General features: G+C 46.4%; 1 protein-coding gene across 1 annotated transcript in view; it reads left to right on the top strand.

Annotated features, from left to right (window-relative positions):
* The window catches only part of LOC110520878 (derlin-1), a 34,108-nt gene extending 19,241 nt beyond the window's left edge, over positions 1–14,867 (top strand). Inside the window, exons 5-7 of the mRNA XM_090186236.1 lie at positions 13,355–13,503; positions 13,615–13,725; positions 13,966–14,867. Of these exons, the coding sequence (XP_090042362.1) occupies positions 13,355–13,503; positions 13,615–13,725; positions 13,966–14,131 (426 nt within the window). The 3' untranslated portion in view covers positions 14,132–14,867. The remainder of the gene's footprint in view (positions 1–13,354; positions 13,504–13,614; positions 13,726–13,965) is intronic.
* The last annotated feature ends 581 nt before the right edge of the window (positions 14,868–15,448 follow it).

Below are 15,448 nucleotides of genomic sequence, written 5' to 3'. Positions count from 1 at the left end.
TATATAGCCTCCACATTGACTCTGTACTGGTACCCCCTGTATATAGCCTCCACATTGACTCTGTACCGGTACCACCTGTATATAGCCTCCACATAGACTCTGTACCGGTACCCCCTGTATATAGACTCCACATTGACTCTGTACCGGTACCCCCTGTATATAGACTCCACTTTGACTCTGTACCGGTACCCCCTGTATATAGACTCCACATTGACTCAGTACCGGTACCCCCTGTATATAGACTCCACATTGACTCTGTACCGGTACCCCCTGTATATAGCCTCCACATTGACTCTGTACCGGTACCCCCTGTATATAGCCTCCACATTGACTCTGTACCGGTATCCCCTGTATATAGCCTCCACATTGACTCTGTACCGTAACACCCTGTATATAGTCTCCACATTGACTCAGTACCGTAACACCCTGTATATAGCCTCCACATTGACTCTGTACCGTAACACCCTGTATATAGCCTCCACATTGACTCTGTACCGTAACACCCTGTATATAGCCTCCACATTGACTCTGTACCGTAACACCCTGTATATAGCCTCCACATTGACTCTGTACCGGTACCCCCTGTATATAGCCTCCACATTGACTCTGTACCGGTACCCCCTGTATATAGCCTCCACATTGACTCTGTACCGGTACCTCCTGTATATAGCCTCCACATTGACTCTGTACCGGTACTTCCTGTATATAGCCTCCACATTGACTCTGTACCGGTACCCCCTGTATATAGCCTCCACATTGACTCTGTACCGGTACCACCTGTATATAGCCTCCACATTGACTCTGTACCGGTACCTCCTGTATATAGCCTCCACATTGACTCTGTACCGGTACCTCCTGTATATCGCCTCCACATTGACTCTGTACCGGTACCTCCTGTATATAGCCTCCACATTGACTCTGTACCGGTACCTCCTGTATATCGCCTCCACATTGACTCTGTACCGGTACCTCCTGTATATCGCCTCCACATTGACTCTGTACCGGTACCCCCTGTATATCGCCTTCACATTGACTCTGTACCGGTACCTCCTGTATATCGCCTCCACATTGACTCTGTACCGGTACCTCCTGTATATCGCCTCCACATTGACTCTGTACCGGTACCTCCTGTATATCGCCTCCACATTGACTCTGTACCGGTACCCCCTGTATATCGCCTCCACATTGACTCTGTACCGGTACCCCCTGTATATCGCCTCCACATTGACTCTGTACCGGTACCTCCTGTATATCGCCTCCACATTGACTCTGTACCGGTACCCCCTGTATATCGCCTCCACATTGACTCTGTACCGGTACCCCCTGTATATCGCCTCCACATTGACTCTGTACCGGTACCCCCTGTATATCGCCTCCACATTGACTCTGTACCGGTACCTCCTGTATATCGCCTCCACATTGACTCTGTACCGGTACCCCCTGTATATCGCCTCCACATTGACTCTGTACCGGTACCTCCTGTATATCGCCTCCACATTGACTCTGTACCGGTACCTCCTGTATATCGCCTCCACATTGACTCTGTACCGGTACCCCCTGTATATAGCCTCCACATTGACTCTGTACCGTAACACCCTGTATATAGTCTCCACATTGACTCAGTACCGTAACACCCTGTATATAGCCTCCACATTGACTCTGTACCGTAACACCCTGTATATAGCCTCCACATTGACTCTGTACCGTAACACCCTGTATATAGCCTCCACATTGACTCTGTACCGTAACACCCTGTATATAGCCTCCACATTGACTCTGTACCGGTACCCCCTGTATATAGCCTCCACATTGACTCTGTACCGGTACCCCCTGTATATAGCCTCCACATTGACTCTGTACCGGTACCTCCTGTATATAGCCTCCACATTGACTCTGTACCGGTACTTCCTGTATATAGCCTCCACATTGACTCTGTACCGGTACCCCCTGTATATAGCCTCCACATTGACTCTGTACCGGTACCACCTGTATATAGCCTCCACATTGACTCTGTACCGGTACCTCCTGTATATAGCCTCCACATTGACTCTGTACCGGTACCTCCTGTATATCGCCTCCACATTGACTCTGTACCGGTACCTCCTGTATATAGCCTCCACATTGACTCTGTACCGGTACCTCCTGTATATCGCCTCCACATTGACTCTGTACCGGTACCTCCTGTATACCGCCTCCACATTGACTCTGTACCGGTACCCCCTGTATATCGCCTTCACATTGACTCTGTACCGGTACCTCCTGTATATCGCCTCCACATTGACTCTGTACCGGTACCTCCTGTATATCGCCTCCACATTGACTCTGTACCGGTACCTCCTGTATATCGCCTCCACATTGACTCTGTACCGGTACCCCCTGTATATCGCCTCCACATTGACTCTGTACCGGTACCCCCTGTATATCGCCTCCACATTGACTCTGTACCGGTACCTCCTGTATATCGCCTCCACATTGACTCTGTATCGGTACCCCCTGTATATCGCCTCCACATTGACTCTGTACCGGTACCTCCTGTATATCGCCTCCACATTGACTCTGTACCGGTACCTCCTGTATATCGCCTCCACATTGACTCTGTACCGGTACCCCCTGTATATCGCCTCCACATTGACTCTGTACCGGTACCTCCTGTATATCGCCTCCACATTGACTCTGTACCGGTACCCCCTGTATATAGCCTCCACATTGACTCTGTACTGGTACCCCCTGTATATAGCCTCCACATTGACTCTGTACCGGTACCACCTGTATATAGCCTCCACATAGACTCTGTACCGGTACCCCCTGTATATAGACTCCACATTGACTCTGTACCGGTACCCCCTGTATATAGACTCCACTTTGACTCTGTACCGGTACCCCCTGTATATAGACTCCACATTGACTCAGTACCGGTACCCCCTGTATATAGACTCCACATTGACTCTGTACCGGTACCCCCTGTATATAGCCTCCACATTGACTCTGTACCGGTACCCCCTGTATATAGCCTCCACATTGACTCTGTACCGGTATCCCCTGTATATAGCCTCCACATTGACTCTGTACCGTAACACCCTGTATATAGTCTCCACATTGACTCAGTACCGTAACACCCTGTATATAGCCTCCACATTGACTCTGTACCGTAACACCCTGTATATAGCCTCCACATTGACTCTGTACCGTAACACCCTGTATATAGCCTCCACATTGACTCTGTACCGTAACACCCTGTATATAGCCTCCACATTGACTCTGTACCGGTACCCCCTGTATATAGCCTCCACATTGACTCTGTACCGGTACCCCCTGTATATAGCCTCCACATTGACTCTGTACCGGTACCTCCTGTATATAGCCTCCACATTGACTCTGTACCGGTACCTCCTGTATATAGCCTCCACATTGACTCTGTACCGGTACCTCCTGTATATCGCCTCCACATTGACTCAGTACCGGTACCCCCTGTATATAGCCTCCACATTGACTCTGTACTGGTACCCCCTGTATATAGCCTCCACATTGACTCTGTACTGGTACCCCCTGTATATAGCCTCCACATTGACTCTGTACCGGTACCCCCTGTATATAGACTCCACATTGACTCTGTACCGGTACCCCCTGTATATAGACTCCACATTGACTCTGTACCGGTACCCCCTGTATATAGACTCCACATTGACTCAGTACCGGTACCCCCTGTATATAGCCTCCACATTGACTCTGTACTGGTACCCCCTGTATATAGCCTCCACATTGACTCTGTACCGGTACCACCTGTATATAGCCTCCACATAGACTCTGTACCGGTACCCCCTGTATATAGACTCCACATTGACTCTGTACCGGTACCCCCTGTATATAGACTCCACTTTGACTCTGTACCGGTACCCCCTGTATATAGACTCCACATTGACTCAGTACCGGTACCCCCTGTATATAGCCTCCACATAGACTCTGTACCGGTACCCCCTGTATATAGACTCCACATTGACTCTGTACCGGTACCCCCTGTATATAGACTCCACTTTGACTCTGTACCGGTACCCCCTGTATATAGACTCCACATTGACTCAGTACCGGTACCCCCTGTATATAGCCTCCACATTGACTCTGTACCGGTACCCCCTGTATATAGCCTCCACATTGACTCTGTACCGGTACCCCCTGTATATAGCCTCCACATTGACTCTGTACCGGTACCCCCTGTATATAGCCTCCACATTGACTCTGTACCGGTATCCCCTGTATATAGCCTCCACATTGACTCTGTACCGTAACACCCTGTATATAGTCTCCACATTGACTCAGTACCGTAACACCCTGTATATAGCCTCCACATTGACTCTGTACCGTAACACCCTGTATATAGCCTCCACATTGACTCTGTACCGTAACACCCTGTATATAGCCTCCACATTGACTCTGTACCGTAACACCCTGTATATAGCCTCCACATTGACTCTGTACCGGTACCCCCTGTATATAGCCTCCACATTGACTCTGTACCGGTACCCCCTGTATATAGCCTCCACATTGACTCTGTACCGGTACCTCCTGTATATAGCCTCCACATTGACTCTGTACCGGTACCTCCTGTATATAGCCTCCACATTGACTCTGTACCGGTACCTCCTGTATATCGCCTCCACATTGACTCAGTACCGGTACCCCCTGTATATAGCCTCCACATTGACTCTGTACTGGTACCCCCTGTATATAGCCTCCACATTGACTCTGTACTGGTACCCCCTGTATATAGCCTCCACATTGACTCTGTACCGGTACCCCCTGTATATAGACTCCACATTGACTCTGTACCGGTACCCCCTGTATATAGACTCCACATTGACTCTGTACCGGTACCCCCTGTATATAGACTCCACATTGACTCAGTACCGGTACCCCCTGTATATAGCCTCCACATTGACTCTGTACTGGTACCCCCTGTATATAGCCTCCACATTGACTCTGTACCGGTACCACCTGTATATAGCCTCCACATAGACTCTGTACCGGTACCCCCTGTATATAGACTCCACATTGACTCTGTACCGGTACCCCCTGTATATAGACTCCACTTTGACTCTGTACCGGTACCCCCTGTATATAGACTCCACATTGACTCAGTACCGGTACCCCCTGTATATAGCCTCCACATTGACTCTGTACCGGTACCCCCTGTATATAGCCTCCACATTGACTCTGTACCGGTATCCCCTGTATATAGCCTCCACATTGACTCTGTACCGTAACACCCTGTATATAGTCTCCACATTGACTCAGTACCGTAACACCCTGTATATAGCCTCCACATTGACTCTGTACCGTAACACCCTGTATATAGCCTCCACATTGACTCTGTACCGTAACACCCTGTATATAGCCTCCACATTGACTCTGTACCGTAACACCCTGTATATAGCCTCCACATTGACTCTGTACCGGTACCCCCTGTATATAGCCCCCACACATAGACTCTGTACCGGTACCCCCTGTATATAGCCTCCACATTGACTCTGTACCGTAACACCCTGTATATAGCCTCCACATTGACTCTGTACCGTAACACCCTGTATATAGCCTCCACATTGACTCTGTACCGTAATACCCTGTATATAGCCTCCACATTGACTCTGTACCGGTACCCCCTGTATATAGCCTCCACATTGACTCTGTACCGTAATACCCTGTATATAACCTCCACATTGACTCTGTACCGGTACCCCCTGTATATAGCCTCCACATTGACTCTGTACCGGTACCCCCTGTATATAACCTCCACATTGACTCTGTACCGGTACCCCCTGTATATAGCCTCCACATTGACTCTGTACCGGTACCCCCTGTATATAGCCTCCACATTGACTCTGTACCGGTACCCCCTGTATATAGCCTCCACATTGACTCTGTACCGTAACACCCTGTATATAGCCTCCACATTGACTCTGTACCGGTACCCCCTGTATATAGCCTCCACATTGACTCTGTACCGGTACCCCCTGTATATAGCCTCCACATTGACTCTGTACCGGTACCTCCTGTATATAGCCTCCACATTGACTCTGTACCGGTACTTCCTGTATATAGCCTCCACATTGACTCTGTACCGGTACCCCCTGTATATAGCCTCCACATTGACTCTGTACCGGTACCACCTGTATATAGCCTCCACATTGACTCTGTACCGGTACCTCCTGTATATAGCCTCCACATTGACTCTGTACCGGTACCTCCTGTATATCGCCTCCACATTGACTCTGTACCGGTACCTCCTGTATATAGCCTCCACATTGACTCTGTACCGGTACCTCCTGTATATCGCCTCCACATTGACTCTGTACCGGTACCTCCTGTATACCGCCTCCACATTGACTCTGTACCGGTACCCCCTGTATATCGCCTTCACATTGACTCTGTACCGGTACCTCCTGTATATCGCCTCCACATTGACTCTGTACCGGTACCTCCTGTATATCGCCTCCACATTGACTCTGTACCGGTACCTCCTGTATATCGCCTCCACATTGACTCTGTACCGGTACCCCCTGTATATCGCCTCCACATTGACTCTGTACCGGTACCCCCTGTATATCGCCTCCACATTGACTCTGTACCGGTACCTCCTGTATATCGCCTCCACATTGACTCTGTATCGGTACCCCCTGTATATCGCCTCCACATTGACTCTGTACCGGTACCTCCTGTATATCGCCTCCACATTGACTCTGTACCGGTACCTCCTGTATATCGCCTCCACATTGACTCTGTACCGGTACCCCCTGTATATCGCCTCCACATTGACTCTGTACCGGTACCTCCTGTATATCGCCTCCACATTGACTCTGTACCGGTACCTCCTGTATATAGTCTCCACATAGACTCTGTACCGGTACCCCCTGTATATAGCCCCCACATAGACTCTGTACCGGTACCCCCTGTATATAGACTCCACATTGACTCTGTACCGGTACCCCCTGTCTATAGACTCCACATTGACTCTTTACCGGTACCCCCTGTATATAGCCTCCACATTGACTCTGTACCGGTACCCCCTGTATATAGACTCCACATTGACTCTGTACCGGTACCCCCTGTATATAGACTCCACATTGACTCAGTACCGGTACCCCCTGTATATAGCCTCCACATTGACTCTGTACTGGTACCCCCTGTATATAGCCTCCACATTGACTCTGTACTGGTACCCCCTGTATATAGCCTCCACATTGACTCTGTACCGGTACCCCCTGTATATAGACTCCACATTGACTCTGTACCGGTACCCCCTGTATATAGACTCCACATTGACTCTGTACCGGTACCCCCTGTATATAGACTCCACATTGACTCAGTACCGGTACCCCCTGTATATAGCCTCCACATTGACTCTGTACTGGTACCCCCTGTATATAGCCTCCACATTGACTCTGTACCGGTACCACCTGTATATAGCCTCCACATAGACTCTGTACCGGTACCCCCTGTATATAGACTCCACATTGACTCTGTACCGGTACCCCCTGTATATAGACTCCACATTGACTCAGTACCGGTACCCCCTGTATATAGACTCCACATTGACTCTGTACCGGTACCCCCTGTATATAGCCTCCACATTGACTCTGTACCGGTACCCCCTGTATATAGCCTCCACATTGACTCTGTACCGGTATCCCCTGTATATAGCCTCCACATTGACTCTGTACCGTAACACCCTGTATATAGTCTCCACATTGACTCAGTACCGTAACACCCTGTATATAGCCTCCACATTGACTCTGTACCGTAACACCCTGTATATAGCCTCCACATTGACTCTGTACCGTAACACCCTGTATATAGCCTCCACATTGACTCTGTACCGTAACACCCTGTATATAGCCTCCACATTGACTCTGTACCGGTACCCCCTGTATATAGCCTCCACATTGACTCTGTACCGGTACCCCCTGTATATAGCCTCCACATTGACTCTGTACCGGTACCTCCTGTATATAGCCTCCACATTGACTCTGTACCGGTACCTCCTGTATATAGCCTCCACATTGACTCTGTACCGGTACCTCCTGTATATCGCCTCCACATTGACTCAGTACCGGTACCCCCTGTATATAGCCTCCACATTGACTCTGTACTGGTACCCCCTGTATATAGCCTCCACATTGACTCTGTACTGGTACCCCCTGTATATAGCCTCCACATTGACTCTGTACCGGTACCCCCTGTATATAGACTCCACATTGACTCTGTACCGGTACCCCCTGTATATAGACTCCACATTGACTCTGTACCGGTACCCCCTGTATATAGACTCCACATTGACTCAGTACCGGTACCCCCTGTATATAGCCTCCACATTGACTCTGTACTGGTACCCCCTGTATATAGCCTCCACATTGACTCTGTACCGGTACCACCTGTATATAGCCTCCACATAGACTCTGTACCGGTACCCCCTGTATATAGACTCCACATTGACTCTGTACCGGTACCCCCTGTATATAGACTCCACTTTGACTCTGTACCGGTACCCCCTGTATATAGACTCCACATTGACTCAGTACCGGTACCCCCTGTATATAGCCTCCACATTGACTCTGTACCGGTACCCCCTGTATATAGCCTCCACATTGACTCTGTACCGGTATCCCCTGTATATAGCCTCCACATTGACTCTGTACCGTAACACCCTGTATATAGTCTCCACATTGACTCAGTACCGTAACACCCTGTATATAGCCTCCACATTGACTCTGTACCGTAACACCCTGTATATAGCCTCCACATTGACTCTGTACCGTAACACCCTGTATATAGCCTCCACATTGACTCTGTACCGTAACACCCTGTATATAGCCTCCACATTGACTCTGTACCGGTACCCCCTGTATATAGCCCCCACACATAGACTCTGTACCGGTACCCCCTGTATATAGCCTCCACATTGACTCTGTACCGTAACACCCTGTATATAGCCTCCACATTGACTCTGTACCGTAACACCCTGTATATAGCCTCCACATTGACTCTGTACCGTAATACCCTGTATATAGCCTCCACATTGACTCTGTACCGGTACCCCCTGTATATAGCCTCCACATTGACTCTGTACCGTAATACCCTGTATATAACCTCCACATTGACTCTGTACCGGTACCCCCTGTATATAGCCTCCACATTGACTCTGTACCGGTACCCCCTGTATATAACCTCCACATTGACTCTGTACCGGTACCCCCTGTATATAGCCTCCACATTGACTCTGTACCGGTACCCCCTGTATATAGCCTCCACATTGACTCTGTACCGGTACCCCCTGTATATAGCCTCCACATTGACTCTGTACCGGTACCCCCTGTATATAGCCTCCACATAGACTCTGTACCGGTACCCCCTGTATATAGACTCCACATTGACTCTGTACCGGTACCCCCTGTATATAGCCTCCACATTGACTCTGTACCGGTACCCCCTGTATATAGCCTCCACATTGACTCTGTACCGGTATCCCCTGTATATAGCCTCCACATTGACTCTGTACCGTAACACCCTGTATATAGTCTCCACATTGACTCAGTACCGTAACACCCTGTATATAGCCTCCACATTGACTCTGTACCGTAACACCCTGTATATAGCCTCCACATTGACTCTGTACCGTAACACCCTGTATATAGCCTCCACATTGACTCTGTACCGTAACACCCTGTATATAGCCTCCACATTGACTCTGTACCGGTACCCCCTGTATATAGCCCCCACACATAGACTCTGTACCGGTACCCCCTGTATATAGCCTCCACATTGACTCTGTACCGTAACACCCTGTATATAGCCTCCACATTGACTCTGTACCGTAACACCCTGTATATAACCTCCACATTGACTCTGTACCGTAATACCCTGTATATAACCTCCACATTGACTCTGTACCGGTACCCCCTGTATATAGCCTCCACATTGACTCTGTACCGGTACCCCCTGTATATAACCTCCACATTGACTCTGTACCGGTACCCCCTGTATATAGCCTCCACATTGACTCTGTACCGGTACCCCCTGTATATAGCCTCCACATTGACTCTGTACCGTAATACCCCTGTATATAGCCTCCACATTGACTCTGTACCGTAACACCCTGTATATAGCCTCCACATTGACTCTGTACCGTAATACCCCTGTATATAGCCTCCACATTGTTATTTTACTGCTGCTCTTTAATTATGTTACTTTTATCTATTTTTTTTAACTGCATTGTTGGTTAAGGGGCTTGTTAGTCAGCATTTCACTGTAAGGTCTACTACACCTGTTGTATTCAGCATTTCACTGTAAGGTCTACTACACCTGTTGTATTCAGCATTTCACTGTAAGGTCTACTACACCTGTTGTATTCAGCATTTCACTGTAAGGTCTACTACACCTGTTGTATTCAGCATTTCACTGTAAGGTCTACTACACCTGTTGTATTCAGCATTTCACTGTAAGGTCTACTACACCTGTTGTATTCAGCATTTCACTGTAAGGTCTACTACACCTGTTGTATTCAGCATTTCACTGTAAGGTCTACCTACACCTGTTGTATTCAGCATTTCACTGTAAGGTCTACTATACCTGTTGTATTCAGCATTTCACTGTAAGGTCTACCTACACCTGTTGTATTCAGCATTTCACTGTAAGGTCTACTATACCTGTTGTATTCAGCATTTCACTGTAAGGTCTACTACACCTGTTGTATTCAGCATTTCACTGTAAGGTCTACTACACCTGTTGTATTCAGCATTTCACTGTAAGGTCTACTATACCTGTTGTATTCAGCATTTCACTGTAAGGTCTACTACACCTGTTGTATTCAGCATTTCACTGTAAGGTCTACTACACCTGTTGTATTCAGCATTTCACTGTAAGGTCTACTATACCTGTTGTATTCAGCATTTCACTGTAAGGTCTACTACACCTGTTGTATTCAGCATTTCACTGTAAGGTCTACTACACCTGTTGTACTCAGCATTTCACTGTAAGGTCTACTACACCTGTTGTATTCAGTATTTCACTGTAAGGTCTACTACACCTGTTGTATTCAGTATTTCACTGTAAGGTCTACTACACCTGTTGTATTCAGTATTTCACTGTAAGGTCTACTACACCTGTTGTATTCAGCATTTCACTGTAAGGTCTACTACACCTGTTGTATTCAGTATTTCACTGTAAGGTCTACTACACCTGTTGTATTCAGCATTTCACTGTAAGGTCTACTACACCTGTTGTATTCAGCATTTCACTGTAAGGTCTACTACACCTGTTGTATTCAGCATTTCACTGTAAGGTCTACTACACCTGTTGTATTCAGCATTTCACTGTAAGGTCTACTACACCTGTTGTATTCAGCATTTCACTGTAAGGTCTACTACACCTGTTGTATTCAGCATTTCACTGTAAGGTCTACTACACCTGTTGTATTCAGCATTTCACTGTAAGGTCTACTACACCTGTTGTATTCAGCATTTCACTGTAAGGTCTACTACACCTGTTGTATTCAGCATTTCACTGTAAGGTCTACCTACACCTGTTGTATTCAGCATTTCACTGTAAGGTCTACTACACCTGTTGTATTCAGCATTTCACTGTAAGGTCTACTACACCTGTTGTATTCAGCATTTCACTGTAAGGTCTACTACACCTGTTGTATTCAGCATTTCACTGTAAGGTCTACTATACCTGTTGTATTCAGCATTTCACTGTAAGGTCTACTACACCTGTTGTATTCAGCATTTCACTGTAAGGTCTACTACACCTGTTGTATTCAGCATTTCACTGTAAGGTCTACTATACCTGTTGTATTCAGCATTTCACTGTAAGGTCTACTACACCTGTTGTATTCAGCATTTCACTGTAAGGTCTACTACACCTGTTGTACTCAGCATTTCACTGTAAGGTCTACTACACCTGTTGTATTCAGTATTTCACTGTAAGGTCTACTACACCTGTTGTATTCAGTATTTCACTGTAAGGTCTACTACACCTGTTGTATTCAGCATTTCACTGTAAGGTCTACTACACCTGTTGTATTCAGTATTTCACTGTAAGGTCTACTACACCTGTTGTATTCAGCATTTCACTGTAAGGTCTACTACACCTGTTGTATTCAGCATTTCACTGTAAGGTCTACTACACCTGTTGTATTCAGCATTTCACTGTAAGGTCTACTACACCTGTTGTATTCAGCATTTCACTGTAAGGTCTACCACACCTGTTGTATTCAGCATTTCACTGTAAGGTCTACTACACCTGTTGTATTCAGCATTTCACTGTAAGGTCTACTACACCTGTTGTATTCAGCATTTCACTGTAAGGTCTACTACACCTGTTGTATTCAGTATTTCACTGTAAGGTCTACTACACATGTTGTATTCAGCATTTCACTGTAAGGTCTAGTATACCTGTTGTATTCAGCATTTCACTGTAAGGTCTACTACACCTGTTGTATTCAGCATTTCACTGTAAGGTCTACCTACACCTGTTGTATTCAGCATTTCACTGTAAGGTCTACCTACACCTGTTGTATTCAGCATTTCACTGTAAGGTCTACCTACACCTGTTGTATTCAGCATTTCACTGTAAGGTCTACTACACCTGTTGTATTCAGCATTTCACTGTAAGGTCTACTATACCTGTTGTATTCAGCATTTCACTGTAAGGTCTACTATACCTGTTGTATTCAGCATTTCACTGTAAGGTCTACTACACCTGTTGTATTCAGTATTTCACTGTAAGGTCTACTACACATGTTGTATTCAGCATTTCACTGTAAGATCTACTACACCTGTTGTATTCAGCATTTCACTGTAAGGTCTACTACACCTGTTGTATTCAGCATTTCACTGTAAGGTCTACTACACCTGTTGTATTCAGCATTTCACTGTAAGGTCTACCTACACCTGTTGTATTCAGCATTTCACTGTAAGGTCTACTACACCTGTTGTATTCAGCATTTCACTGTAAGGTCTACTACACCTGTTGTATTCAGCATTTCACTGTAAGGTCTACTACACCTGTTGTATTCAGCATTTCACTGTAAGGTCTACTACACCTGTTGTATTCAGCATTTCACTGTAAGGTCTACTACACCTGTTTGTATTCAGCATTTCACTGTAAGGTCTACTACACCTGTTGTATTCAGCATTTCACTAAGGTCTACTACACCTGTTGTATTCAGCATTTCACTGTAAGGTCTACTACACCTGTTGTATTCAGCATTTCACTGTAAGGTCTACTACACCTGTTGTATTCAGCGCATGTGACAAATGCATTTAGACTTTTAAAAATATGCAAATGATGCTGTGTTTTCCAGCTCCTGATGATCCCGTTGATAATGTCCGTCCTGTACGTGTGGGCTCAGCTGAACAGAGAAACCATAGTCTCCTTCTGGTTTGGGACACGCTTTAAAGCATGTTACCTACCCTGGGTCATCCTTGGATTCAACTACATTATTGGGGGCTCGTAAGTAGTTCCATTACTTAATCAACATGTTATAACTACAATTTACGTATAACAGAAATGTCTAAGCCATTAGTAAAATCCTCAATGTCTTGGTGGTTCTCATCTCTCCAGTGTTGTCAATGAACTGATTGGGAACCTGGTGGGCCATCTCTACTTCTTCCTGATGTTTAAATACCCCATGGACCTGGGAGGCAGGTCCTTCCTGTCAACACCTGACTTCCTGTGAGTTCCTCTGCTTCTCTGCCTGTCTAGTGTCCCAGTCATGTTGCTTTAATCCTGAAGCAACATGACAGGTAGAAGTGACACGATTCCATATACTACAGAGATGTGTAATGCATGTCTGTTCTACACAAATATATTTCTACATGAACATTCCTGCTGAACACAGCCCTGTTGTCCTCATTCTACATTTCAGAGATGCATGTCTGTGTTAATACAGTGTGCTTTCTTCTGTCTCTACAGGTACCGCTTCCTGCCCAACAGACGAGGGGGCGTGTCTGGGTTTGGAGCGCCACCCAGCAGGAGACCTGCAGCTCCTGAGGCCGGTGGTGGTGGTGGAGGAGGTGGTGGAGGAGGTATGGGAGGACGTCATGCCTGGGGAGCTGGCTTCCGTCTAGGGGACGACTGAGGAGATTGTCCTACCGAGTAGCAGGACAAAGACTCTTGTCTCCACTCCTCAAGACTACCGCCGATGCCCAAATTATACAGAAGAAAGCAGATTGTTTTTGTATCCAACTCCCCTTCCTTTGAACTGTTCAGAAAAGAGATGTCTCAGCTGTGGATATGATCAGCATGTTATTCTTTCAGTGCTCTCTTTTACACAAGATGCCATATCTGATTACACTGTAATTACAGGGCTCCTCCTAACCAGTGTGTTGCCGCAGCCAGCCTTTTCAGAGCGTGGGTTTGGCCATTTAGAAAAGCATTGTTCTGGGAGAGAACAGCCGAAGCACTAAGGACTGAATTCTCTTTGCTCCTTAAATAGAACACGGGGCAACAGCAACACTCACGCTGGCTGTGTAGATAGAGGCTCATATATAATAACACAAAACAATATTTCTTGTTCACCCCCCCCCCCCCGGGTCTGCGCGGTTGTATGATCACACCGCCACACTGAATGTCTGTCTGTTTTGAATGGGGGAGTAGGGTCGAAGTTGTGGGGGATTGAAAAATGTCATCTTCAACGTAGTATAATGATACAACAATGCAGTTTGTATTTTGAGATAAAAGCCTACAGTTCGTGCTCCGACTGTCCCAGTAGATGTTTTGGATCCATATCAAACTGCAGTGTCATGGTTCTGTTTCTTCTCCTTTGATTTAGCTCTGCAACATGGCAATTAAATGAAACTGCAAGATTTGATGAATACCCCCAGTTGGTGTGAAATGGGTATCAACTGTTTTCACACTGAGTGATTTGCTTGTTGCCAACTTGATTTCCATTCAGAAGATGAACCAGGCTAAATAGCAGCACTCTTGTCTTGAGGATGAATATTTAGTTATTCACCAGGGTCAATTCAAGTTAACTGAAATTACAATTTGATTTTACAATGGAATTGACCCCGACACACATGTACAGTGACCCTTGACCTTATACCAGAGGATGTCTTTCAGTTGAGTATCTTATGATTGTGTTTTTTCTGTCTGGGTCTGCTTCTCTAACTTTTGTACAATGCCATTTTGTACTTGAGTAAACAGAACGTAACAAATTCAGTTTTTGTTGCATAAAAAAAAATCTTTGAACGTTGTTCTGAAGTAAATCAAATCCTGTGCATGTCTGTGGACCGAAACATTGTTAAAGGACACAGGAAGGGGGGGAAATGCAGAATAAGGCAGCCCATATACACTGAACACAACACCGTGACAGACTGACCAGGTGAAAGCTATGATCCTTTGTTATTCACTTGAATCAGTGTAGATAAAGGGGAGACCGGCTGGAGGAGGATTG

The sequence above is a fragment of the Oncorhynchus mykiss genome, chromosome 2, assembly GCF_057628025.1.
Source record: "Oncorhynchus mykiss isolate SJ-2025 chromosome 2, ASM5762802v1, whole genome shotgun sequence".
NCBI classification, from domain to species: domain Eukaryota; kingdom Metazoa; phylum Chordata; class Actinopteri; order Salmoniformes; family Salmonidae; genus Oncorhynchus; species Oncorhynchus mykiss.
The sequence above is the reverse complement of the archived record's forward strand: the minus strand, read 5'-3'. Positions and strand labels throughout refer to the sequence as shown.